The following is a 27,868-nucleotide window of genomic DNA, read 5'->3' as shown; positions in this document are numbered from 1 at the left end:
ATGGACCCATTAGATTTTAAGTTGCGGCTATGCTAAGGGTAAATTCCTTGAAAAAGAATCTTGGCTCAAGAGAGTCGAACGAGTAAAGACGTTCTTCAGATGGCCTTTGTCCTCAACCAGGAGTCTACTGATTGTTGAGGAGACAAGGAAAACCCAGAGGCAGCCATATAAAACTACCTAATCGTTAAGGATTCCCGTAATACCCCGTGAGAATGAGAATTCCCCAAAGGAAAAAATGATTGAGATGGATAAAGCAAGTTGTAAAAGGTTATTCTTCACTGAATAACACCATCAGTGGGCTGTGGATACAGTTATATCTTGTGAAATCAACCTGGTTTATTCAGGGGCAAAGTCTTTTTAACAGGCTTTACTGTGTAAACACATTTTCTCCTTTTTAATTAATCTGTTTGGTCTTGGGAACCAGCAGTACCTCTAGATGTATCTCATAGAGTTTACCTGATCTTGCTGTTTAAACAAAAACATTGTCTTGCTGATGCAAATTCAGTTGGCAGTAGGTCAGCATTCCCAAGGTTAAATGACTAGTGGATGACAGTGATCAACTGTGTGGCCTGCAGTGCTCTGGACCCCTGAATGCATCACCTTCTTGTATGCTGGCATGCATTTCTTTCCTCACATGATCCCTTCTCTTTGAAAGTTTCATCACACTAGCCAGCCCTCTAGTCCCAAATTCCTTTTTGGTTAGAAGGTGTTTGGTTCTTCCCCTCCCTTCCCCTCCCTTGATCTACCAGCCTCCCAAAGATGTAGTTTGCTTTGCATGCCTATTTTAGTTGGAATGGCAGTAGTTTGGTTGTTTTGAGCATGTCTTTTAATTTTTATTTGCATAATCCTAATTTCTATTTCCTTTCTTTCCTCAATGTCTGCTGCATCTTGTTTCGCCTCCTCCATTCATCTCGACGCCATGGTTCTGCTGCTCCATAACAATGCATTATGAACCTGCCACTCCCATACGCAAACACCTACCCTTCCCTTCAACCTCCACCCCTCCATCAATGGCATCGTTGTCCCAAAAACAATCTGTGGTGGATATCGCAATGCTTATTATCCAATTAGGGTGAAAATTCCTTCCTACAGGCAACCGTGGCAAAATTGGGACCTCTCCCTCGTGTTCTTGCTGATATTACCAAATCTCTGACTAATCCTACACCAATACAACAGCAACTGAGACGCTTCACTGAGCATAACTCCAGTCCAAATGTCAGTGGAAGCCTGTCCTCTGGGCTGCAGAAAATATTTGAAGACCCTACTGACAGGTATGAACTTAGTAAAGAACTGGAACTGCTTACCTCAGAGGGAGATGATGTTTAGAGATTTGTGGGGAAATCTATTGAACTTCATTCTTGAATTTACAGCTTTAAACTCATGAGCAATTGAAAAGAATCTTCTGAGATAAATCCAATTGTTTGTCATAATAATACACATAATCTAGGATACTTTTCTCCTAAAATGATATTGTAGAGTTATATTCAAAAAACTTATTTAGATAAAAAAGCCTGGGCTTCCCTGGTGGCTCAGAAGGTAAAGAATCTGCCTGCAATGCAGGAGCCCCAGGTTCAATCCCTGAGTCAGGAAGATCCCCTGGAGAAGAGAATGGCTACCCACTCCAGTGTTCTTGCCTAGAGAATCCCATGGACAGAGGAGCCTGGCAGGCTATAGTTTCAGATAGGACTGAGTGATTTAAAAAAACATATGTCCTGCCTAATAGAAGACTAAGGGCTCTATGAAATTGGTATTTTCATGTATTGTAGCACTCAGAGATCTGAGAACCTCAGTTGAAATCAATTTAGAACTGGCTGTGTCAGGCCACATGGCACCCCACTCCAGTACTCTTGCCTGGAAAATCCCATGGATGGAGGAGCCCGGTAGGCTACAGTCCATGGGGTCGCGAAGAGTCGGACACGACTGAGCAACTTCACTTTCACTTTTCACTTTCATGCATTGGAGAAGGAAATGGCAACCCACTCCAGTGTTCTTGGCTGGAGAATCCCAGGGATGGGGGAGCCTGGTGGGCTACTGTCTATGGGGTCACACAAAGTCAGACACAACTGAAGTGACTTAGCAGCAGCAGTGTCAGCTGGACAGGTGGATACAATGTTAACACGTAGACTTTGTTTTCTATATTGGTAAGACCTGTGCCTGTAGTAGGGATCCTTTGGTTGTACACTGAGGGCTTCTGGAAGGGTTGCTGCTGCTGCTAAGTCGCTAAAGTCATGTCCGATTCTGTGCAACCCCATGGACTGCAGCCTACCAGGAAGGGTTAGACAGAACCAATTAACTGTGAATTGGAATACCTCGGGTAGTTTAAAACCTAACTAGGAAATGATTGGAATTCTAGTAAAAATCTAAGACAGGGAGGGAGGTGGTTCTCACAGTATTATCCCCTGCTGCTGCTGCTAAGTCACTTCAGTCGTGTCTGACTCTGTGTGACCCCATAGACGGTAGCCACTGGGCTCTCCCGTCCCTGGGATTCTCCAGGCAAGAACACTGGAGTGGGTTGCCGTTTCCTTCTCCAGTATTACCCCTACCTTTGACGAAAAACTGAAAATGTTGGATCTTATTCTGAGTATTGTGATGATGAAATCTGGGCTTAGAAATTAGTAAGGAAGACTCACCGGGCCTGTGAGCTTTCTGAGGAGTTTATATGCCTGAGTTGAGGAAATCTTAACTGTTAAATTTGCCTCAGGAGTAATGAAGGGTCCTTTCCTTTTTCACAGTGATTTGCACAAACTAAAATCCCCAAGCCAGGACAACACAGACAGTTATTTCAGAGGGAAGACATTATTGCTGGTCCAGCAAGCCTCCTCCCAGAGCATGACTTACTCGGAAAAGGATGAAAAGGAAAGTAGCCTCCCCAATGGCCGCAGCATCTCCCTCATGGACCTTCAGGAGACGCACGCTGCCCAAGCGGAGCATCCGTCTGTGATACTCGACGTGCCCATGCGCTTGACCGGAAGCCAGCTCTCCATAACTCAGGTGGCCAGCATCAAGCAACTGCGGGAGACCCAGAGCACCCCCCAGAGTGCACCCCAAGTGCGAAGGCCCCTGCACCCAGCCTTGAACCAGCCAGGCAGCCTCCAGCCCCTGTCCTTCCAGAACCCTGTCTATCACCTCAGTAACCCCATTCCTGCAATGCCAAAGGCCTCTGTGGACTCCAGTTTGGAGAACCTAAGCACTGCCAGTTCCAGGAGCCAAAGTAACAGTGAAGACTTCAAACTCAGCGGACCCAGCAACAGCAGCATGGAGGACTTCACCAAACGGAGCACGCAGAGTGAGGACTTCTCCAGGCGCCACACCATGCCCGACAGACACATACCTCTCGCCCTGCCGCGGCAGAACAGCACGGGGCAGACCCAGCTCCGGAAGCTGGACCCGGCGGGGCTGGGCGCCCGAGCCAAAGCCCCGCCGTCCCTGCCGCACAGCGCCTCCCTGCGGAGCACCGGGAGCATGTCGGTGGCGTCAGCGGCTCTGGTGGCCGAGCCCCTGCAGAACGGGAGCCGGTCCCGACAGCAGTCCTCTTCCTCCAGAGAGAGCCCGGTCCCCAAAGTGAGAGCCATCCAGAGGCAGCAGACCCAGCAGGTAGGGACGAGCGCCAGAGCGGGACCGCCCTCCGCTTGGTCCTGCTGTGTCCTCGGTTCTCTGTCCATACATCACTGGGAAATGCCGTCACTAACAGGGTTTCGGCTTAAAACGATCTTCTGCAACCTTTTAATGGAAAGAGGAAATGAAAAGTTTGGGAGGTTTCTGGCTAGGTGAGGTAGCAGAATGTAGCCTGACTCAACACGCAGGCACCTTTCCATCTCTTCAAGCAGCTGAGCTACCTCTCAGCATCTAGCACAAATCTGTGATGCTGAGGGAATGGTTGGAAACTTAAGATATGAAATCTACAGCCCAGATCAACTAGGATGTGTTTTGGGAATCTGCACATTTATCCTCCTTATTTTTTTCCCTTAAGATTCCACACTAAAGTTTTGCATTCTGAGCCAAGAGTTTGATATACCTACTCTCTACTCCACACCCCAGTTGCCTCTGGAAATAGCAAGTCCCATGTGCCTTTTCCTGAAAATGACTAGAAAAATAAGCTGAACACCTGTAGAGGCAAGGTAAAGGAGAGAGGTCATAATATAGAAAGAAACACAGGTGGTTGACAAGTATTCACTAAATGGTTATGCAAATCTGTTCTTTCTCTGTTTACATGGACAAGCCCAGCTAGTATCACATCTAAACTTAATATAAGATTATCAAACTTTTTTCTTCACAAATAAGAAAGGTTTCTTAAGAATTTAATCATTTCTTCCTTACATATTACATTTTGAGGCACCTAGACATATTTTGCTCTCGAAATAAACTAAGAGTACATATATACATATCTTACTTTCATCTAAAAAAGAACCTTCTCCTAAAAAGCTTCATTGAATTTTTTTTGAAAACTAATCATTAAACAAGTGATTAAACAAGTTCTATGACAAATCCTTTAGTCAGCAGAATCACTGGTCAGAGGAGACTGCAATGAGACACCAATGTATCTCTTTAATATATTTCCATTTTTATAGATAGGCATTTACTGATTTGGCTCTTTCTGCCTCCTCTCTGCTGTAATCAGAGCCCTTGCCACTACTTTGATAATTATTGGTTTTTTGTTTTTTGTTTTTTTAAGTAGAATGTTTACAGAATCCTTGGATACAGAAGTAGAAGAAGGGATGAAAAACTTAGGTAGATTCTGGTAGCCAAGTTCCTGGGCAAAACCTCCTAGTTGGTCACTTCTTTTCTGAGAAATACTTTTTCTTCAGTCTTAAATTTTTCATATTTTTTTTGTTATATTTCCAAAAATCTCATCAATTCATTTGATTAAATGCACATTTTCATTTAAAGAAAAGGAAAAAAGAAAATTTACATAAAGATTATATAATTTTTTTCCTTTCTTTGAATGAAAATGCTTTTCTATATATCTTTTGTGTGTGTATATATGTTTTATATACATTTAATTTGTGTTAGGAAGCTGTCAGTCTTTCACATCTAATTGTGAATAAGTTTCCACACTTGCTTTTATGCTAGCTTCTAGTCGAGATCAGCCCCTTTCAGAGAACTGAAGTGTTTATTGAGAGGAGAAGAGAAAAGTAATTTTAGAGATGGATTACTGTGTAGAGGTAAGTGTCTACATGGGGCATTAAGTGCAACATGAAGGCCCTGAGGATGAGAGCAGGAGTAGAGAAGAATATCAGATTGGCAGAGAGGGGCAAGACAGGGCAGAGGGCCCTCTGCCTACTTTGCAAAGTTGGACTTAGTTCAAACCCTAAACAGAAAAGAAGAATGCTTACCCTTCCCTGCTTTATCATGTTGTCCTCAGTTCCCAGGATCCATGATTCAGACTATTTATAGATATTGTAAATCAAATAGCCTTTTGTGTGACCACCTGAAACTGTCATTTATAATATCTCTGCTATATGGAAATTTAACACCTATCATGGCAGCACTACATGATTCTATGTGGGAATAGAAAACTTTCCAGATGGATGAAGGTAGCAAATGAAAATGGTCTTCAGACACCAATTAAAATGCTTTCTAGCCATAGCCATTAATGAGCTTGGGAACGTCTCTGTTACATTGTCCTGAAGTGGGGCATAGCCGTAGCAAGATGCCCCAGCACAACTTTAAATATTCATCTCTGGTTGTGCCTTTGCTGGTAATGCCACTGTCATGTCAGTTAAACTGGAAATCGCTGTATTTTGATTGCTCATATTTCTGGGTTTTTTCCTAACACTGACTTTTTCTATGCAGATGGTTTATTCTTTCAAGCTTATGTTGTTGTTGTTGTTGTTGTTGTTCGGTTCTTTTTTTTTTTTCCTGCTTGCTTTTCTCATCTCATTCCTATGAAGCCTAGATGTTCTATCTAATCAGCACATTTTTTATATAAATTCCTTTACATATTTTAATTGCAAATTATTATGCTGGAGAATTCTTCTCTCCCCCAGTACTGGAGGATTTCTTTGGGGGATTGTTCTACAGGCATTTATACTTATTGGAGGCTTTGTCCCATGCAAATTCCATTTGTATCTTGGCACAAAGGAGCAGCCATTGTTGACAATGTAACTAGCTTCAGTCCTTCTCCATCCACTGAGTAGGAAGTTGAACAATCTACAGAGAAGGAATATTTTAGGAAGCCATCTTTTAATTTTTGGACCCTTTTTGGCTTTTTAATAATTTTCCTCTTCATCTTTTTTGATCTGTCATATACTCTGTGTGCATAATAGACTTTATTTACAATATATGAGTTGTACAGATACAATATGTTACCTAACCTTAGAAATTCCAATTTGAAGATGCTTTTTAACTAGGTATTTGCCAAGTCTATTAGAATGATGCTACAGTTTTCACTTTGGGATTTGTTGAACCCTCCACCGAAGAACTGATGCTTTTGAACTGTGGTGTTGGAGAAGACTCTTGAGAGTCCCTTGGACTGCAAGGAGATCCAACCAGTCCATTCTGAAGGAGATCAGCCCTGGGATTTCTTTGGAAGGAATGATGCTAAAGCTGAAACTCCAGTACTTTGGCCACCTCATGTGAAGAGTTGACTCATTGGAAAAGACTCTGATGCTGGGAGGGATTGGGGGCAAGAGGAGAAGGGGACGACAGAGGATGCGATGGCTGGATGGCATCACTGACTCGATGGACGGGAGTCTCAGTGAACTCTGGGAGTTGGTGATGGACAGGGAGGCCTGGTGTGCTGCGATTCATGGGGTCGCAAAGAGTCGGACACGACTGAGCGACTGATCTGATCTGATCTGATCCCCTAACCAACCTCTTCTAGGATTCTCAGAGTTTACTGATTTAGTCAGCCCTTTCTTTGGTGTTGATAGGAGAAGTGGCCTTCATTTTTGGGAACCTGATTATTTCAGATTAGGAGGAAGTTGAAAGTAGCACGTCTTATTTATGTCTAGTAACTAAACAGGGAACTGGCCTATTCTCAGTCAGCCTCAAGCATAGCCAGGCTAACCAAGATCAATGGAAACTGCTTTCTCTGGCCCTTTTTGCCCTAAAACAAATTATTTTTCCCAGAGACACCCTATATAAGCTCTATCTCAGAAGGATGATATTCCTGTTAGGAATTCCTGCTCCTTCTCATTTTATCTTTTTCATCTTTTATGATCCACTGTTGAACGTCAGTGGAGAAAATGTTCTTCTGAAGGCTATAGCTAAGCAACTTATCAATCTCTCCTCTCAATTTGTTTGACTATAAACTAGAAGAAATAAATTTTGTTATCTTATAAAGGAGATGGAACAATCTCTGAGAAAAAGCCCTTTGATGTACTTCCAAAGGATTGGAGGAAAAACATAGGGTATCTTTCTCCTAGTGATAAATTGTACTTTGGTATGAATTCTAAAGAAAATCCAAAGTAATAGTAAATGGATGATATTTTATTGAGCATCCATTGCACAATGACATAGTCACTACCATTCAAAAAAAAAAATCCTGTGACATATGGGGCCATGCTTCAAGGGTTGAGAGTCTAATTAAGAAATAAGACCAGCATTCATAAGACCAGTAAAATAAATATAAAAGACAGTATTTAGTTCTTTCATTTGAAGAATATATTATAATAAAAATAATTTTTAAATAAATATCACCTCCATTGTCTTCCAGTATAGATAACTATTTCTTATTTGTTCAGTATTATTTTTTCTGTTTTTATAATCAGTTCAGTCAGTTCAATTGCTCAGTTGTGTACGACTCTGCAACCCCATGGACTGCAGCACACCAGGCTTCCGTATCCATCACCCACTCCCTGAGCGTGCTGAAACTCATGTCCATCACCTTTATGTTGCCATCCAAGCATCTCATCCTCTGTCATCCCCTTCTCCTGCCTTCAATCTTTCCCAGCATCAGGGTCTTTTCCAGCGAGTCAGTTCTTTGCATCAGGTGGCCAAAGTATTTCAGCTTCAGCATCAGTCCTTCCAGTGAATATTCAGGACTGATTTCCTTTAGAATTGACTGGTTTGATCTCCTTGCAGAGATTTAGTCGGCCCTTTCTAGGTTTTATCATAAATACAAGTAGTTCTGTTAGTCTGATTTAGTTTTTCAAAACTTACTGACCACCTACCATATGCCATGGGGCATCCTAGGTGGTGCTAGTAAAGAACCCACCTGCCAGTGCAGGAGATGTAAGAGATGCGGGTTTGATCCCTGGGAAGATCCCCCCTGGAGAAGGGAATGGCTACCCACTCCAGTATTCTTACCTAGAGAATACCATGGACAGAGGAGCCTGGGGGGCTACAGTTCATAGAGTCAAAAAGAGTTGGACATGACTGAAGCAACTTAGCATGCATGCACTGTAGGCCGTGCAAAGTGCTAGGAATATATATTAGGAAAAACAGATTTAACCAGTAAAATAGGAATAGGGTGAAATGCCCAGTTCCCATTGTACCCTCTTATAATTCACTGGACATAGTCCCTGTGCTGATACGGTAGCTACCACCACCACCAGTGAAATGAACTAACTCTTGCTTTTCCAACTTCTCACTTTACAGTTAGTGCCTGGATTACCTAAGGAGTTGTTTTCAATATGCTTCTAGGGGCTAAGATCTCTCCTTAGTATGTTCTTAGGGATACTGTTAGTTTGTAGTGCATTTATTGGCACTCATTAATTAATTCCTTGTAACAAATCACAGGGAAGGAAAGTTCTTTCAAGCAACATATTGTGAACTATAAAGCAGAAAGCTATTAAATTAGCTTCCTTGAAGTTGTAAATTACAAACAGTAAAGTTACTCATTTTAGCAACTGCTTTATCTCAAGCAGCAATTGAAAAGAAAATCCTGGTTTCACAGAAGAGCAGCTTTGCCGTACCCTGTGTAGTGAAGTGATAAGATTATGAAATTAAAAAGACATTTGTCTCCTCTAAGTATGGACTTTCTATTAATTTTTAAAGACTCAGAACCATAATATTTTGCCTTTCAGGTGTACATACGTCAAGTAAAACCTAAACCCCTTGTTAAACTATTTTTCTCTGCCAATACTAAAGCAATGTATTGTGCTTTACTTTCAAAATCCAGTAGAGGGAGAACCCAGGGTGTGTGTGTGTGAAGGAACTTGTGGTTTACAAACTGCTTTTATATGCTCTCTCATTTGTTTCTCATAATAACTTTTGAAGTAGATAGTTATCACCTATTTTAATATAAATGAATTCTATAGATCAGTGTTCCCAAAGTGTGATACTCAATTTAAGTATACAAGTTATTTAATCACGTAATTATGTTAATGTATATTAGAAAAATATTTGACTATTAATATGAATTATTTATAAATATATATAAACATCAAACTCATGATTTTACTGATAATATTGCTTAGCAAACTGGAAATGGTTGTTTTATTATTGATTATAATAAATAATATGTCAGTGATGATGTGGTTATGACAAAAATAACGAGAATGATCCACAAATGAATGAAGCATAAGAAGCATCCCTACCACAGTGGCAATGAAGGTAGACTTTGAGAACTGAGGGGACTGCAGTTTAAGACATGTTTATGTTTTTCTTGAGACAGTGGAGAAAATGGCTTTAAAGAAGGAATTTCTAGAAGTTCATTCCCAGTTGCTTATGTGTACCACAGGCATGAAGCCATTTTTATAGATGCATATCCGTCATCTGTATAAATCAACCAAACCAGGTTCTTCTTCAAATCTTTAAGAAATACCTTCATGCTTTTTAAAATTGTATTCTATCTCTTTCTGACTGCACTGGGTCTTCACTGCTGCGTACAGGCTTTCTCTAGCTGCAGCGCTCAGGCATCTCCTTGCCGGGGCTTCTCTTGTCGTGGAGCACAGGCTCTGGAGCGCTTGAGCTCAGAAGTTGGTGGCTCACGGGCTTAGTCACCCCACAGCATGTGGGATCTTCCCCGACCCGAGACTGAACCTGCGTCCCCTACATTGGCAGGCGGATCGTAACCACTGGATCGCCAAGGGAAGCCCCTCCTACTACTTTTGTATGAATATTTTTCAGTCTGCCCAAATAACCTTTTTGCTTTTGCATCCACTTTTTTTTTCATCTAGTCTTTCTAAACCTCAAAGTGATCAAAATACCCCTTATTTTAAAATATCTATATATTTAGAGTTTAACCAGGTTTTATTCCAGAACAAGATAAAGATTCTTAAGGCTTATAGCTCTGCATGAGAGAGAAAATTCCCTTCCAACTATTTATAGAGTATTGCTCCTCAAAGTAGAAATTGATTTTAATTATAAAAAGGCTAACTCACAGAAAATGCTTTTTTCTATCTGTTTCTCAGGAAAGCTAGAGAAAAATAACTTGCTGTCTATTTCCAGCATTGTTTAGGAAGGAACCACTATGTTCAGTCGTTATTGTTTAGTCACCAAGTCATGTCTGACTCTTTGCAGCCCCGTGGACTACAGCATGCCAGGCTCCTCTGCCCATGGGATTTCCCAGGCCAGAATACTGGAGTGGGTTGCCATTTCCTACTCCAGGGGATCTTCCCGACCCAGAAATCGAGCCACCCACGTCTCCTACAGTGCTGGAGGATTGTTTACCTCTGAGCCACCAGGAAAACCCAGTAGTAGCCTAATACAAATTGTCATATCCAGTGCAAGGTTTCTAAGATAAATATAGTAATAACATCTAAGTTCTATAGTACTCTGTAGTTTCCAAAGAATTTTTACATACATTGTATTATTCCATCCTCGGAACTCCCAGGGAGATGCTCGGGATAGGTACTGATGGTGGTGGTAACCCTACTCAATAGATGGAAAAAAGTATCTAAGAGATTAAGGGACAGGGTAAGTGGTAGAGTTGCTACTCAAGGCCAGAATTCTTTTCATTCTGCATCCTTTTCTGTTGCCCTTACAAAAGGGCAATTTATCTAGCTCTCCTAACTGGATAGAAATATCCCTTGGACTAGGCTGATATCCATTGTTGTGATGCTATATTCATCAAGAAACTTTCTGGTAAAATATGGACTTATGGATCTTAACCCATCAAGAAGTCAGTACTCTATAAAAATGACCAATATCAAAACACCAGTATCGAAAAGTGATTTTTTCTCTTTCCCTAAATGGCTGATGTGAAAATTAAGAACTTGGCATTCTGATATATAAATCGGTTAGCTACCTTGTGAGTTGTTTAGCATTAAACGGTTCCTTGGTTCCTGAGCATTCCTGGTTAAACAGGTGTTTCCTCACCCGAGCAGTCAGCCATCAAGTTGCATTTTCTCTCTCTCCTCTGTGAACACTGTAATTTCATTAGGTAATGACCTAATGAAACCACTGGACTAATTAACAGTTTTAAGGCCTTGGCTTTTCCTGTTTGGGGGTGGGGGGGTGGTGTGGGGAGGCAGATTCTTAGAAGTGATTTCTGTTTACAATATTTCTGAATATTTATTCTTATACCAATGGATATCCTCTTCTCTCACCCCCAGCCCTGGCAGTAATATTATTTAGAACTGAGAGCATTTATCAGAAAACAGGGATCACAGTTATGCCTTCCAAGAATAGCTGTCTTTGTGGAACATAACTGCAGATGAGCTCTTTCGGGAAATGCTAACGGTATTTCTGATGCAGGTTCAGTCACCTGTGGACTCCGCCACAATGTCCCCAGTCGAGAGGACAGCAGCCTGGGTCCTGAACAATGGGCAGTATGAAGAGGACGTGGAAGAGACTGAGCAAAATCAGGACGAAGCCAAGCATGCTGAGAAGGTAGGATGTAGTCTGCGCTTATTGACTTACTGTCCCCACTGGTAGACCACACACAGGGTCATCTAGTCAGGAACATGATCTCCCCAAGTTCAGCTCCACCTCTTATGTTAACCCTTCGATGCATATTCATGTATATTATTTCAGTAGTGGCTGCATGTGAAAATATGCAGAGATGTCCATCAAGTTGACATCAAGCTCTAGTGCAAGGGGAGAATGCATTCTAATATATATTTTGTTTTAATATGGGTTCCCTGAATTTCAAGAAAATTCTGTTATTCATTTCTAATCATTTTAAGTGAATATTTCGTGTTTCTGTATAACTAAACACATCCAAAATTACCCTTGGACTAGACTTCCTTTCTATATCTTTGTAGTGATTTTGCCTTTTTTTGTTTCCTTTTCTCCTTTTCTGGATAAAGAATTTGTAATGCTATAGATGATTTTTAAAAGACATCAACATCAAAAGAAAAAAACTGAAAAAAAAGACACTAACTATTGCTTCAGTTTTGTTAAGAAAAGTTGACATGAAGAAAAAGGATTATGACACAAGAACCATGATGTCATGTACAGCATTATCTCATTTAATTAGCCAGACAACTAGCTTCTGTTTATCAGCATAATCCTAAAAGCTGTGCTTATTGATGCAGTCTGCCTCTTCAGACTGTGTAAGAACTGTCATCTTTGACCTTCTGGATTAATAAGCATAGTGTAGGACCATGACATTGGATAGGCAGAAGCTAATTGTCCAATTGTTGATTAAATGAGATATGACATGAAAATACATTGCATTTTACAAAGCAACATATAGGTTTATCATTAATGACTAACAAATTTGAGTAGACCATATACAAGAAAACTTAATGCTTCTTACCTCATCCAGAAATTTGACATTCCAGTTATTCAGACCCCAACCACAGTAGCTTCAGTACAAAAAAGGACCAGGTAACCAATTGAATTCTATGAAACTTGAGTGAAAGTTTGTTATATAAAACTTTGGTGAGAAAACAGGCGTATATATGTGTTCCAACAAGCAGTGGCAAATTGGGCAGATGAACAGCATCATAAAAGTGGGCCAAGAGGCAGTGTTAAAGAACACGTGGGCCTTTTGCTTAGAGCCTGTGACCTGAGTGTTACGCTTCCATGGACAGGGAGGAAGTAGCAATAACATATTGTGCTATAAAAGTATTGATTTAGTAGCTTGTCAGTACAGAAGTGCTGCTTGCTCTTTAAAGGGCTGATTCTAAGGGTGAAAGAATGGCAATCTGATGAGTCAAGCCATGTCAGAGATCCTACAACACAGGAGATGCTACAGAAGCCTTTCTCTTGTAGACAGCTGGCTTTTGGCTTATTTTAAGCTTCTAAGTGCCTGCCTGGCCTTCTTTTTTTTTTCCTGTTCCCGTTGGATACCATCACAGATTGGTATTGATGTGGCTTGCAGCAACCTCTAGTTTAGTGTGGAGAATGATATATAAATATATACATTTGGAATGCAGAGTTAAGGAGGCAGGCAGAGCTCCATTACCATGTATGCCTGGGGATCATTTTGAAGAGTATCAGCAGCCATGGAATGGCTGCTCACACAGCATCCAGCTATACTGCTTAGGGTTTGATAAAAAAAAATCAATCACTGACATCTAAAACCAGGGTAGCTCTAGTTTTTCTCTCCTTGTCTTCGGCACCTCTTCTCTTCTGCTCTCCCTGGTGACTCAGATGGTAAAGAATCTGCCTGCAATGCTGGAGAGAGACCTGGGTTCTATCCTTGGGGTCAGGAAAATCCCCTGGAGAAGGAAATGGCAACTCACTCTGGTATTCTTGCCTGGAAAGTCCCATGGACAGAGAGGAGCCTGGCGGGCTGCAGTCCATGGGGTCACAAAGAGTCAGACGCAACTGAGCGACTAACACTTTCACTTTTCTTTGTCCTCTGCTCTAGTACGAACAGGAAATCACCAAACTGAAGGAGCGCCTGCGTGTGTCCAGCCGGCGACTCGAGGAGTATGAGCGCCGGTTGCTAGTCCAGGAGCAGCAGATGCAGAAGCTGCTGCTGGAGTACAAGGCCCGGCTGGAGGACAGCGAGGAGCGGCTGCGCAGGCAGCAGGAGGAGAAGGACAGCCAGATGAAGAGCATCATCAGCAGGTCAGAGGCCGCCTGGGAGCGGACGTGGGCTGGCTCGGGGCACGAAGAGGCGGGATGATGGCTAGAGGATCCTAAAGCAAGCACTGCGTGTCCTCCGTGATACTCTCTACAGGGGTGAAGGCTGGCTGTATCTCTTACACTTTTCCACATGTGAGACCTTAGTGCACTTCCTCTGAGGTAGCCAAATTTTCTTTAGTTGTAACAATCAGAAACAGTTAAAACTTAGTGACTCACTTAAGAGGTCTTAGAGCAAAACTGAATTTTAAAAGTGTCAGTATCCAGCGTCCAAGACTAATTTAGATTTTTACAAGTCCAGAGAGGTCTAAGACACTGCACATCTTTAGAGCCAGAGAATCAAGGCAGAGGGCCAAGAACGTCCGAGGAAGACAAAGGGAGGGGGGCAATTTTACGAAACACTACATAGCACTGACTGTGGGCCAGGCACTTGTCTAAGCACTTTACAAATAAAATTTGTTTACTCTGTTACTGATAATTTGTTTAATGCCAGCCTCTGAGGTCAGCATTATTCTTCTTCTTCTCCTCTTACAAATAAAGAAACAGGCAACAAATTCATTATGTCACTTGCCCAAGGTCACTTAGTGGTGCAACGGGTTTGAAGCCAGGTAGTCAAGCCCTAGCTCAATGCTCACAACCGCTGTGCTTCAGTTGTTAAGTGCCGTAGGCAGGTTGAAAGAGGTCTGTTGTTTTAGCAGCACAGAAGGATTTAGCAGTCTTACTGAGAGCCCTTCCATGGGGTTAAACGTCAGGGGATTAAGATATGAAATGCATGAGAAAAAAAGTAGACCTACTATGTGTCGTGTACACTCAGAGGACATTTAGCTGTTCAGGGGAAGGAAAGGTCAGCTGTCACAAAATAATGAGATTAAAAAAGGGTTTGATTTGTGTCAGTAGGTTTGCTGTTTTAAAATGAAATAAGTTGTGCTAAGGAAAGGATCTGATAGAAGAGAGGGAGATAATGATGGTGAGAGTGCTACTGCAGAGGAGATGGAAACATTTGGGATCCAGTCCCAGGAGAGGCATCAGCTCTGAATGTCTTCTCCCAAGTCAGGTGAGAAGACAGAGCCTAGTGCAGATCTTGCGCTAGGAAGGAGTGGCAACGCTGAGCTGTCCTGAGTGTGGGTGTCTTGTTCTGTGTGTTAGCCTGCTCGCTCCTTGAAGCTGTTGGTCTCTCCTTCCCACCCCATTCTAGGCTAATGGCTGTGGAAGAGGAACTGAAGAAGGATCATGCTGAGATGCAGGCAGTTATTGATGCAAAGCAAAAAATAATCGATGCACAGGTAAGCAGGTTCTCAGTCTAGTGGAAGCGACTGGTTTATCATAACTGTTATCTCCCAACTTCCCATCCCTTGCAAACACCAAGGCATATAACAGAAAACGGCTCATTGGAAAGTTCTCGGCATTACCTTTCAAAGACTTTTTTAAAATGTTTCTTTGCGACCTCTACGACCTTTTCCTTCCTTTACTGGTGACGAATCCATTAACCCAGCAAAGTTTTAGCCTGCTTTAGTACAGGTGCTCGACAAATCTCAACCAGGTGCATGACGGGGTTTACTTCTTTCCTTCTGGAAAGGAGGGCATTCTCTCGGGGGCACCCGTGAAAAGTCCACTGCATGTGTCTGGCTTGTGACCTCCACTGACCATTGCTTGGCTGTGACGTTCACGGTCTCGTCAGTCACGTCCACTGTGCCATCAGCCTCTGGCCCCAAACAGTAGTTGAGCTTCAGGGGAAAGACAGGGCTGCAGAAGGCACCCTGCCTTGTTATTCTTTTGGTTCCGTGACAGGCATCGGTGCCTGGGGTTCACTTGGCCGCCCTTCTCCATTGGTGCTGTGCTTGGAGAGCCTCTTACAGTTGATGAGATCAGAACCTGGGTGTCTGCTCCCTGTAGCTTCTACCTGTGATGCTAACGACACAATGATGGCCAGGGGCTCCTCACAGGTTCTCAGAGCAAAACCCAGGAAGTGTTTCTAATGCCTTTTCATCTTTTCAGTGCAAAACACGGTTGTATTTCTTAGAGTGAAACAAGTAACGAGAGGCAAGTGCCGTTTGGATGTGGCTGGTTTGGCCACTGAATATATCCCCTCCCTAAAGACCACCCAGGCAGGCTTGTGTTTCTCACCCTTAAGTATCATCTCATTTCCGTTAGGTCTGAAATAAAAATGGGAGCAAGGCCTTTGTATGTCCCACTTTCTCCTCTCCCTCTCAGCCAGTATCAGTCTATGGTAGAACCACCCAGTATTCTTAAACACACATTCCATTCCCACTCAGGTTTCCTGACAGAGCTAATGTGGGATGGGGTACATTTTTCAAAGGAATAGGGAGCGAGGCTGAAAGCACCGCCGCGGAAAGTATGCGTCCTGGGCCTCGTCCTCCCTCATACACACAAGACCCGGAAGTCAAGTGCGAGTGCCAGTGCTCTCTTGTCAGCACAGTTCCCAGAAAGATTTGGACCCTTGAACTCTAGTTTCCAGATATTTAGACCTCCTAAGAATCAGAAGAAAGTTCTTAGTTGGTCCTTTCTTTAAATGTGTCCCCAGGGTGGATGACAGAGAAGGAAGGGTTGCAGAGACAAGGCTATCTCGACAGGCATTTATCCAAGAGGCTTAAGAGAAACAGCCTGGGTAAAGACAGTTTAGTCAGGAAAACTAGTATTGCTAAGTGTTCACTTTGGGATTTTTCAACATGAGAGAGAGTTCTATGAATAACTATACCCAAATAGATTTTCATTCTAATAAGATAATACAGATTGTTTTAATAATTTCCGCTGGTCTAAAACCGTGGCAGCCTTAGCAAAGGGAGCTTAGGGGTGTCCCACTCATGGCTTGTGTGCATACAGTCCGATTTCCTAGTTGCCTGTTGAGGCAGCCTCATCATTAGCTTCTGAAGATTTCTATCCTACCTTGTCCCCGATTTTGACTTCTAGGTAAGATGGCTGGACATGAAGCAGGAGTCATAGGCATAGCAGGTGAAGGCAAAGGAGGGAAACAGATTCATCAGGGCTCAAAAGCTCTGGAAAGAAAGGGCCTTCTCTCAGTTAAGAGGACGGTGTCACCATTCCAGAATGGGAGAACTGTTATCCTCAAAGCACTGGTCAATGTCAGACTTGCAGTCTGGCTAAACTAGACAATAGTTTGGATCCATACCTCAAGGCAATGGTTTTCAAATGGTTTGATTCTATGGACTATTTTGGTGGAACCAGAGGCACCTTCCATAGATCTCTTTCCAGCTGCTCCTCCTGACCACTCAACAACAAGGACTTCTCTCAGCTAATGGATCAAATCACGTCCAGGTTAGCTAAATATCATAAATTACACATTCAAACACAGGCATTACTGTATAGTAAATTTTAAGAGGAGGCTCATTTTGGATCCCTAAAGCATACCTGAGGAGTCCATTAGACCACATTTTGAAAACCATCGCATGATGCCCAGCACAGATGATAAACACTAAAGCTAGCTTTTCAAAAATTATAATCCCCTTAAAAGGAAGGGGATTCCCAATTCCAGCTGCTGTCTCACTGACACATTAAAAATCCTTTTCTAGCAAAAGACTGTGAAAATCCTTTGGTGTCCTTTGTAGCAAATGCCTCTTCCTCTGAAAGATTAAGTAACTTAACATCTTAAGTGTTTGATGGAGCAGAGCAACCCTTCCAGCAACATTTGCTAGAATGAGGACATGTTTTGGGGTGAAAGCTTCCCAGTGAGGTAATGCACACTTACTTCCGTGCCCCTGATACCTGCCTTGGTGCCACTGGCAGTTAAAAAATATTTCTGAAGTGAATTGCTTTCCTTATACTAGCATCGGGCCCAACACTTCCCAAAACAGGACAGGACAAGTACCCAGTGAATGGGTTTCCATCTCTCTCAGCAGCCATGTGCCCCTCCAGACCAGGCTTGTCCCTGAATTCAGCCTCTTCATCTCCTAGAGTCAGTTCATGCTCCGCGGCCCCCCTGGGGTCAGCCACTTTCTAACTGGAACTGGGAGATGATGAGTATTCCCCTAGTGACCCTGTCCTAGGAGATGAGATCCTGGTGATGGTACTAAGGGGTCATTTCTTAAACATCAGACCAGGGGCTGTGCTGCCTTCCACCCCAACCTCCCCCCTGCTCCAGGGATCTCTCCAGGTGACTCAAATGGAGAACAGAAAAGGGCGTCCTAGGAGAAGCAAGCAGCTGCCTAGTTACTGTTGCAAGTGATATCTCCACTGTGTTAAATTACAGGTCATAAATGGAGATGAGATTATGCAAACAGGCAAGTAACCCCGTCCGTCCGTTCTCTAGCTGAGCAGTTCCCAGCCCTGGCCCGATGCACTGGCCTCCTACACATTCCAGCTCCTGCACTCCCCACACTCAAAGCCCTTCCTGTCAGGCCGGAACTAGATTGCTCTGCCGTTCACGCCAGGCAGAATGAAAATGTCAAGGCATCTTTTGCCAACTGAACTTGACTTTCAAAAGTCCCTGTTTGATTTTTTTGTTTGTTTGTTTTATTTTGAAAGGTTGGCACTTGGAGGGGAAGTTACAAAAGGGAGTTTGTCCACTTGGAAGTTTTCAACTGTTGAATAAAAGGGTTGCTTGACTTTAGTTGTTACTCTTGCAGGAAATAAATAAATACAGCCATTCTTAGTCTTCTTTTTGACCCTTTATGAGTCAAATAATTTTTCATGAATGCCTAATTTCTTTGGGTCAACCCTAGAGAATCCTTTAGTCCTTAGAACTGAGACATTATAATTTATCCTAATACTGAAATACCTTCTTTTTTAATCATTTTGAGATATTACCAGTCTTTCTGCTCAGAGATCATTTCTAACCATAGTAGCGGGGAACATCATATCTGGTTCCCACCCCCTTTTCCCTGGTAGTCACCGGCCAACCCTTACTTCCTGACTTTTAAAAGATCTAAACTTGTTACCTCAGTAAACTCCATTGGCAGTAATTTTTTTTTTAATTATCTTTTTTAAAGCCTTGTAGTTCTTTATTTCTTTCAAGTTTTGCTTATCCTTAAAACAAGTTACCTTCCCAGAGTATGAATCTTATGCTAGATTTGTGGTTAATTAATAATGCTGATTTTTTTATATATATGTATCTTACCCCCTGAGTTCTCTATCAGGGAAAGGAAAAAAAATTTAATGATATTAACAAGTGTGAGCTAGTTTTTTTTCATACTTTTGAAACTGATCACCAGCCCTGCTCCATATAGATTCCCACCCCACCCCCAAAAGCAGAAGATTAAAGGGAAGCCTTACCTGATGCTACTGTTGTATTGGGTTGGCCATAAAGTTCATTCGGGTTTGTGTACGCTGTTACCGAATGAATTTTTTGGCCAACCCAATATATGCTTTCTCCCTAAACGTCCCCCCAGGGCAGTGGTCTTCCTTCTGCATCTTGGGCAGCATGTTTCCCAGCAGAGCAGCGCTGCTCACAGCCGTGTGGAGCTACTCCCGTAACAGCAAGGAATAGCATCCACCACATGGACGTTTGTGTGTCCTCTCTAACCCTGACCATGAGTCTCCTTACCATGCTTTTCACTGAGCAAATGAAAACAATCCCTGGGTAGGAAGCCTGTTTTTGGCTCTGGGGGGGTTGTTCCTCACGTGTTTTTTTTTTTTTTAATTGTTTTCTGGAAAATGGCAACTTCATGTTGGAAAGGTTCTAGAATGATTTACCTAGCTACTGAAGCTAAGATTAGGATTTCTCTCCTAGTCTTTGCAAAACTAATGATATTTTGATGGGATGATTTTTTTTTTTTTTTTTAATTTAGATGAGTCTGCTTTTCTCTGATTGCCATTTTGTTCCTTCATTTTTTTTCTCTCTTTTTTTTAATTCATGTATTCAACAGTGTTTGGTTCCAAGATGTTGGTTCTAAGGCTTTTTTTTTTTTTTTTTTCTGAGATTCAAAAGTAAAATGAAAGCAGTCTTCCTTATTGGGGAGCTCTCCTGGAGTACCTCTGAGCTGGAATGAGTCTAGGAGCTTGTGTTTTCTGTTTGTTTCCATGTGTTATGTTTCCGGCATCCCCCTCCGGCCACATCTCCCTTCCCACATTCAAATAACCCCTCGGTCTAGCTTTTGGCTGCTCCTCCTCCTCTCGCTGTCGCATCCTCACTTTGTCGGTGACTATAAACTGCCGCCATGTACTGTTTCAGTTTTGAGCACCATGTGAAATCTTTCCACATGTGACCGGTGTGCCCCTTTGGGGGCTGAGAACCCATAGATCACATGCACTTCTCCTCTGTGAAATGAAACCTCTGGTGCTTCTTTCTTTGCCACCTAATTCCTGTGTTTAAGTTTTGACCCAAAGCACTTACTACAGCAAAGCAGCTTGACACCTCTGTCTCATAGTCTGAATAACACATGGTGTCATTTTTATGTGACGTCTTAGGGTCCCAAGGGGTGATGAGTAACAAACCCTGCAATGCTGAAGGGGAAAAAGAAACACAAACCCACTGGGCCCAGGGGAAGCTGGCCTGACTCGGGTGCAGAAAGAGGCAGAGACGTTCCATTTGTCTGGGAAGCATCATGTGCACTGCTGTTTGATAGAAAGCATTAATTAGAACAGTCATTTGGTAGAGCATTACGGCAAGTTGCCCACATGGAGCCATAATAAAGCCCCGTTTGGTGTGTTGTAGGAAAAACGGATCGTGTCGCTGGATTCGGCCAACACCAGACTGATGAGTGCGCTGACCCAGGTGAAGGAACGGTACAGCATGCAGGTCCGAAATGGCATCTCCCCCACCAACCCCACCAAGCTTTCCATCACGGAGAATGGTGAATTCAAAAACAGCAGCTGCTGACGGACGGGCCTCACAAATAGACAGACTGTGGGAGGAGACAGAAGGAAACGTCCCCACTCTCCTGTCCCCAGCCCTCTCCCCAGCCCCACCAGGTTTACAGAATGCCGCTGCTTCAGAACAGCAGGGTGGTGAGCAAGTCTGGAACGGAGAAAGGAACCTTGTCTTTCAGGGCATAAGGCTAAGAATTCCAAGGTCGACGCTTCCCCCACCCCCGCCCCATGTCTCTGTGTACATAGGGAACTTAGTTCTGGGCCATGTACAGAAAATACCACTGTAATATACCCAAAGGAAGTTAATAATGTAGATTACCTTTTTAACTATTGCTATTTTTATTATTGTTGTCCTCTTGTTGAAAGCACTGCAGTTGTTAGAGGAGGAAATGTAGGAACTATGTACGTGAATGAGAGTTGAGCCCAGCCGCTCAGTACGTAGAGACCACGCATCTGTCTGATAGAGCACACGGTCCGCGACAGGACATGGTCAGAATGAATTTTTCAGGGATTCATCTGCCAGGTTAAAAGCCCCGCTCTGGTTCCCTTGTCCTGTAGGAAAACATGCAAATTACCAAGATCCAAATGAAACAGTTCATCCCACTGATCAAGCGGGACTGGTTCTACATGGACAGCTGATCTGCTTGGGGACACACTGTCCCAGAGGACACAGATAAGAGCTGTTGCATTGAAACCGGACTCTAGGAGGGGTTTTTGTTGAACTCCTGTTGATGTTCATTTCCTTCTGTCTGTAGCAGATGGAAATTTTTCCACTTTAGGTAGGGGGCTTTTTTTTTTTTTTTTAACTCCAGTTGTAATAAAAGGTGTTCTTTTTCCTCTTTAGAGTTTACAAAACTATAAATATCTGTGTCTCTAGAAACCATCTTCATCTTCACACACCCACTTGCCCTTTCCTCCCCCGTGGTGGGAGCAGTCATCACCAACAGGGTTTACTCTCCCCTGGAGAGGTTATTCAGATCTACTGTCCATAAGCCATCCAAAAGAAACACCCTTTCTTCCGTACAGAAAAGGGCTAACATATCATACTATAGCAGGAAGCTCTGAATAGTTCCCAATTAAAAATTTTTCTTCTATTTGTAAGTTACAACTCTGGTTTGGGATAAAGATTTTATCCAGTGTACTAGCAGGTCTCGGGGCAGGGTAATTTTATCTCAGTCTTTCACTTTTAAATTGCTTCTTCTTTTAAATTTGGACAAGAAATCTAAATCAGAAGCATTGCTCTCTTAAAAGTTGTGATTACTCTTAATGAAAAATAAAATACTGAAAGTGGGAGGACAGCATATTCCAGCTGTTATTCCCATGCTCTTTGTATATTTGGCAATAATAACCCAGTCACTAGTTGTCATCCATGGCTTTATTGTAGGACAGAAACAGTTATGGAAGTTCATTTACTTCCTTTTTTTTTTTTCCCCAGAGGTGTGAAACGTCATCTTAAATGCAACCTTGATTATCAGAAGTATGAAATGTTACAAGTTAGACAGATAGTATATAGACAAGTATATATACACATATATTCACACATATGTACATATAACTGCACAAATAGGAAAAGTTCCTGCCTTCTATGCTGTCGGATTTAATGTTACAAGGAGTTAGAATCTCATTAAGCAAGATCTAAGCAATTGCTTATATTGAGAAAGCAACCACATTTCTCAAGTAAGTTAATGATGTTTATTTTAAATGATAAACTTTAGGGAATTTTTTTTTTTTTAAGGGAGAGGAGAGAGGGAAAAAAACACCCGAGGAAGCCATATGCATGGAGTGAGTGTTTCCACATAACGGAGTACTTAGAACTACAAAGGGGACGAGAGAACATTTATCAGGTCCCCTTCTGGGTGACGCCCCAACAGAGTCACCAAGCTTCCCTTTCCACTGTACCGCAGACTTGCACTCTGACCTCTTAAGCACTGCCCTCCGGTAGATCTTTGTGTTTGACCTTGTATTTCAACAGCCTCACATGGCCCCTGACCCACAGTCTTTTGAAATATGTCCCCTCTGTAACATCCCCATTTCTGCCTGTCGAAGATCTAAAACAGGAGCTGCCTGGTGTGCTCATCTGATCTGCAGACATCAGGCCACATAGTTTGGCACTTGTGTGTTTTCTTGACCCCTGGTCATGATTTTATAAATTCTTAGCCCCTTTCCCTCCAAGTTGAGGGCACACTGTGACCAAAATCACTTATTTGAATAGGAAAAAAAAACTACCAATTCTGAAGCAGTGCTCAGTGTGGGGGGAGAGGGTATGTAAACATAGGTCTGTTCTTGTTTGTGACTATTTTCAGCTCTAGCCATTCTCTATAAAAGCCTTCAGAAAACCTGGTAAAAGAATGGTCAGCTTCAGTGGCCTTAAGTATGTATCGTTGGTGATGTCTTGCATTGAGGTTTGGAAGTTCTCAGGTAGTGGTTATGGATGACAGAGGTCTGATAAACTATTTTGGAGGGTTGGGGGAGACACACAAAACCAAATATTTTTTTTTTTAATTTAAATTTATGTTTTTGATGGATGCAATACATCTTATCGGCATTATGTGAGCTTCTGAGATGGCTGCCTCACTTGGAAGATTAGATGCCCAAAATGTTTGTATAGCTTATGCAGCCCTCTGTTATTATCAGGTTATCTTGAATGAAGAAGAAAGAGTATACACAAATAATAAAATCAGAGGTAAGCTAGAAGTTCAGTGTAGTTGCCAGATGTTAAATTTTAGATTATCCTTTGAGCTTATTCCTATCTGAATATTTTTTCTGAGTATTTGTTTAGAGAATGCTGCAGTCTTACAGAACTTATTCCAAAAGATTTTTTAAGTATGGAAAAAGTCAGCAACAGCCTATAATTTTTATGGAGGTATTGCTCAGTTGGCTTTTCTTCAGCCCAAATAAGTACACACTTCTGTTTTACTCAGAGGAGGTGTGTGTTTGAAGAGAAGTGGGTGGATTAAGATAGCACATCTTGCACGCCCTCTAACACCCAACACGTCACCGCGTGATGGGGTGCAGCGTGGACCAACGCTGGAGTTTGGAAATCAGATGAAGTGCTGGCAGAATGCTTGTCTAGCTGACAACCAGACTAGGCCATTAATAAGGACAACATTGGCAGGATTTAGGGAAAGAGCCCTTTTATTTTCACTGGAGCAATACGCTTTCTGAGCTGAAGCAGCAAGAAGTAATAACATTTCCTTCAGGTCATCGCATTCCGAGTGTCTGCAATACAAGCCCTGATGGAAGGGAGATTGTAACTCAGTAACTAAGACAAACACTCGACCACTTACTATGTTCCAGGCACTGTTACCGAGGTTCTGCTGGGCTCCAGGGCAGTCTGCTGTAAGAGAAGTGTGGTAAAGTGAGGTCCCCATGCTGCTGTAACTTGGCCTTTTGCACTTGTCACTGAATTGGTCAGAATTAGCTTTCTCTGGTCCACTTCTACCGTCTCCTATGATGGTGCTGGACAATGAAAGAAAAAGTAGGATTAACTATCTAGGACTGCTGTATCCCCTTGAGAATTAACTTGACTTCCGAGGTAAAGCTTTTTGGATCCCAGTCTGTTTACAGATCTGTAGCTCTGCCGACCCTCAGCTCTCTGTCTGGCCCCAGAGGTGCGCTGGGTTGAGAGCAGTTCTTTTTTGGAAGCCCCAGAGCAGGACTTTGCCATCAGGTGAGTTTGGTCAGAATTTGTTCTGCCTTCCATCTAGGTTCAGTTCTAGTCATCTCCATTTTGGAGTTTCTGAGAAGACTGGTTATGGGACTGAACTTGGGAAGGAATCCTCCTTGGGATGACCGAAGGCCCACGTGACCCTGACTAGAGTTGACACCAGGCTAGACTTGTCACTGGGCCGGACTCAGCGGCTCTGGAGCCCACTTCACAGCTTCCCTGTACTTTCAGCCACTTCTCCAGGGGCCATCTTCTACACATTATGGGCTTTCTTCTTCATTTCCCCTTCCCTTTTTCAAATCTAATAGTGAAATCTCCTGCTCACTTCAGCAGTAAATAGTTGCCTACGCACCCCCTACCTGAGGGCCAAGGATTTGGGATACTTTGGTTTTTTAATCAATATGTCCATTGAAAGGGCCTATTTTGTTTCCTTTTTTAAAAGCAAGATATGTTGGGGTGTTAAATTTTTAAGTAGACTCTCTTTCTGTGTTTGAGTGATTGTTGTTAGTTCTAGAAGCATTCTCTTGTCATGACCCAGTTATGAATGCTCTAGAGTTTAGGAAAGACAAAAGTGATGAAATTTGCATGAGGTAGAATAAATATCTTATGAAGAGTGAAAGAACCTGAGACGATACATGATCCAAAAGGGTCTAATGCACAGTCTTCTTCAAAGCCCAACGGGTTCAAGGAAACAGGAGGATTTATTATCCTTTGCCCCATCTCAAAATATACGAGATACGTAGAAAGGCAGTTTCTGTAGAAACATGATGTGGGCACCCACGCAAAACACATGATTCTTAGGGCTTCCTTTTTCTGAATGTTAATCCATCTCATCAAGCAGTGATTCCCAAACGTCTTGAGATTTTTAGATTTTATGCCCTCATCTGTTAGATTGTATGACAGTGGTTCTTTCCTCTTTAAAATGTACCATATGTGTTATATGTATATATGTTAAAGTGACTTGAAATTGACTTGGTTTGACATTATCTCAAGAACCCAAGATAACATTATTGATACCTTGGGAAGTCATAGAAATAAAGTTGAATGTCACTGATCTGAGAGTAGAGTCCAGAAAGAAGTAGCTTTGGTTCCTGATCGGTTTATCCTCAGGTGTTTGAGTAAGGCTTGGCCATGAGCCACCCAAGGAGCCAAGTGGTGGTCTGCGTCCATATTTCAGCATGCATTTCAATTTTCTCCTCAGTTCTTAGTGTTCATTGCCTTTGTTTTTTCCCAGGAAATGTTTTAGTTTGAACCTTAAAACCAGATTTATATATTGTAAAAAGATTTTCACAGAAACTGTGTTTTAGGAGGCCTCAATCATCTGTGTGGGATGTATAAAAATTTAAGAATAAATATCATTTTTATGTCATTTCTACACTCCCAAGGGAAAATTTCAATTCCCAGTTCACCAAAAGGTTAAATACTAGTTGATTCAATGACCACTATCCTGCAGAAAATTTGAAATAGTAAAGGTTAAATTTTGACTGGTGCTTAGACATTTCCTCATTACATTAACTCAAGACAGCAGCATATTAACCTGAATCACACCTGTAAGGAACTTACCTTCTAAATTTGACTTTGTTCTTCATCTCCAGGGCCTTAATAAGAGTGTGTTAAAACACATGACTATTTTACAATGATAGCTCTAAATAATTTATTTTTTATTTCAAGAAAGAAATACACGTTAGAGAAACAAAACCCAAGATTTTATTTTATTTTTAAAGCCATATTTTTGTGCTAGTAGCACTTAGATTGTTCCATATGTGAGATCCATATCAGCATTTCATTACCTGGGTTTGTTCTAAAAGAAGATTTATTTTTGTTCTGTGAATAATTTTTGACAGTTCTTGTACATGTACAGATATAGATACGTTTGAGGTCTTTTATTGATATTCCTATGAAGAATACAAATAAACTTTAACTTTAAACATTTCAGACTAAGGTTGCTACTGTATTTGACATATTACTGTTTGATTTCTAGCATGTCATCTGGGTGATTAGGACACTTGGAGAAGAACCAGTAACAAAATCTATGTAGGAATATTATGCTGAAGGTATATTTTAACATGAAGAACAGCATGTCTTAGAATTTCCCAACTTACAGGGAAAAAATATTTAGCTGAAGGGCAAAGATAACATGCATCATATTGTAACAACACCCTTAAAAAGCTCCTCATTCTGGAAAATTTGAAATCTCTTTACCAGCTTGTAACTGAATAGAAAATGGAAGGATAACCCTACTGAGCACTCCAGACCAGTACTGGCCTCTCTTAATTCCTCAATAGATTAACAGGGTTTATTTCAGGGTAGTGTTGTTTAGTTGGGACTTTTTTGCTGCTGTTGTTCTTATTTGCTTATTATTCTCAAGGTTATTATTTCCACATTACCCCCGTCTTCTGCTTACCTATTTCATTCTTTAAAACCCCAAGATGCAGGTCCCATAAGCAGTTTTCTTACATGCTAAGTTTAGTTCTGAAATTCCACCAGTTAGCCTCCTCACATATCTAGCTACTTCTTCTATTCTACTAGGAATTAAAAGACTAAAATTCACTCAAAATCCAGAGAAAATTGTGCAAGATCACAGTAGACGTGTTATTTTTTGTTCACTTCAAAGCCGACCCATTTCAATCTGAATTGCTCATGACCTAATGTAAGTTTTAAGACGTCTTGGATCTGAAAGATCAAAAAGGGAGAAACTATCATTGATGCTATCTTGGGACCTTCCAGTCTTAGCCCTTAACTGTCCACCCGTCTACCCTTTATGTCCAGCCATACCCTTTACTTTTCTTAGCTTCCTTCCAGCTACCTGCCTTTTGTTGTTAGTGCCTTCAACAATAGGAAAGTACATAAATCAAGTTTGTTAGACCACCACTCCCCGCCCACACACACACACACAGTTTAATGATAAAGGGGCCTAAAACAAATGACTTAATCAAGAATTCTCAATCCTGACTGTTCATCAGAATCACTTGAGATCTTGAAAAAGTGAACGTGGAGATGGGCCTTTAGGCCCTCCACTGAACAATTAGATGGAGACTCTCTAAGGACTGGACCAGGGATTACCCAAGGGATTCTAAATTCAGCCAGGTTAATGACCGCTAGTCATATCTTGCTCTGAGCACTGTGTGTGTGACTGTTACAATGTTCCTTCCGTCACCGTCCATGGAAGTGGGTAAATTGGCTATAGGTGTTTTTTTTTGCCTCCTGTTTGGGATGTTAAATGCTGGTAAAAATGATAATATGTACTCTACCTTGTCCCTGCCAATTCCATCCTTTAAATATGTGATAGAAATTCTCTCTGTTAATATAGGATAGCCATATTCCAACAAGAGTGACCAAAAGCTGGAATTTCCCATCTTGACCCCAATCTTCCCATTATTGGTTTTAATTTAAAATAAAATGTAGATGGTTTCTGGTTTGGAACCCCGTCCCCTGACCCAGAAAAGGGGGAGGCTACCTTGACTTTTGTAGATTTAACACTCAGCACTGCAGTCTTATTACTTGAACTTTTACTAAAAACAATTTTATCGGAAGCCAAATTGCATCATTTGC

The 27,868-nt window shown here is 42.0% G+C and overlaps 1 protein-coding gene across 4 annotated transcripts in view; it reads left to right on the top strand.

The window, feature by feature from the left end:
• The window catches only part of RASAL2 (RAS protein activator like 2), a 401,507-nt gene extending 375,259 nt beyond the window's left edge, over positions 1-26,248 (top strand). For 3 of the 4 annotated variants that reach the window (XM_070384879.1, XM_070384882.1, XM_005909866.3), the window contains 6 exons: positions 1,072-1,271; positions 2,733-3,594; positions 11,584-11,718; positions 13,649-13,851; positions 15,062-15,149; positions 20,495-26,248. In XM_070384879.1, coding sequence (XP_070240980.1) covers positions 1,072-1,271; positions 2,733-3,594; positions 11,584-11,718; positions 13,649-13,851; positions 15,062-15,149; positions 20,495-20,659 — 1,653 coding nt within the window. In that variant the 3' untranslated portion in view covers positions 20,660-26,248. The remainder of the gene's footprint in view (positions 1-1,071; positions 1,272-2,732; positions 3,595-11,583; positions 11,719-13,648; positions 13,852-15,061; positions 15,150-20,494) is intronic. The other variant, XM_070384881.1, reaches the window with a different exon arrangement.
• Positions 26,249-27,868: the final 1,620 nt, after the last annotated feature.

Source organism: Bos mutus, chromosome 16 (genome assembly GCF_027580195.1).
Source record: "Bos mutus isolate GX-2022 chromosome 16, NWIPB_WYAK_1.1, whole genome shotgun sequence".
Taxonomy (NCBI): Eukaryota; Metazoa; Chordata; class Mammalia; order Artiodactyla; family Bovidae; genus Bos; species Bos mutus.
Note: the sequence above shows the minus strand (reverse complement) of the source record. Positions and strands in the feature narration are given on the sequence as shown.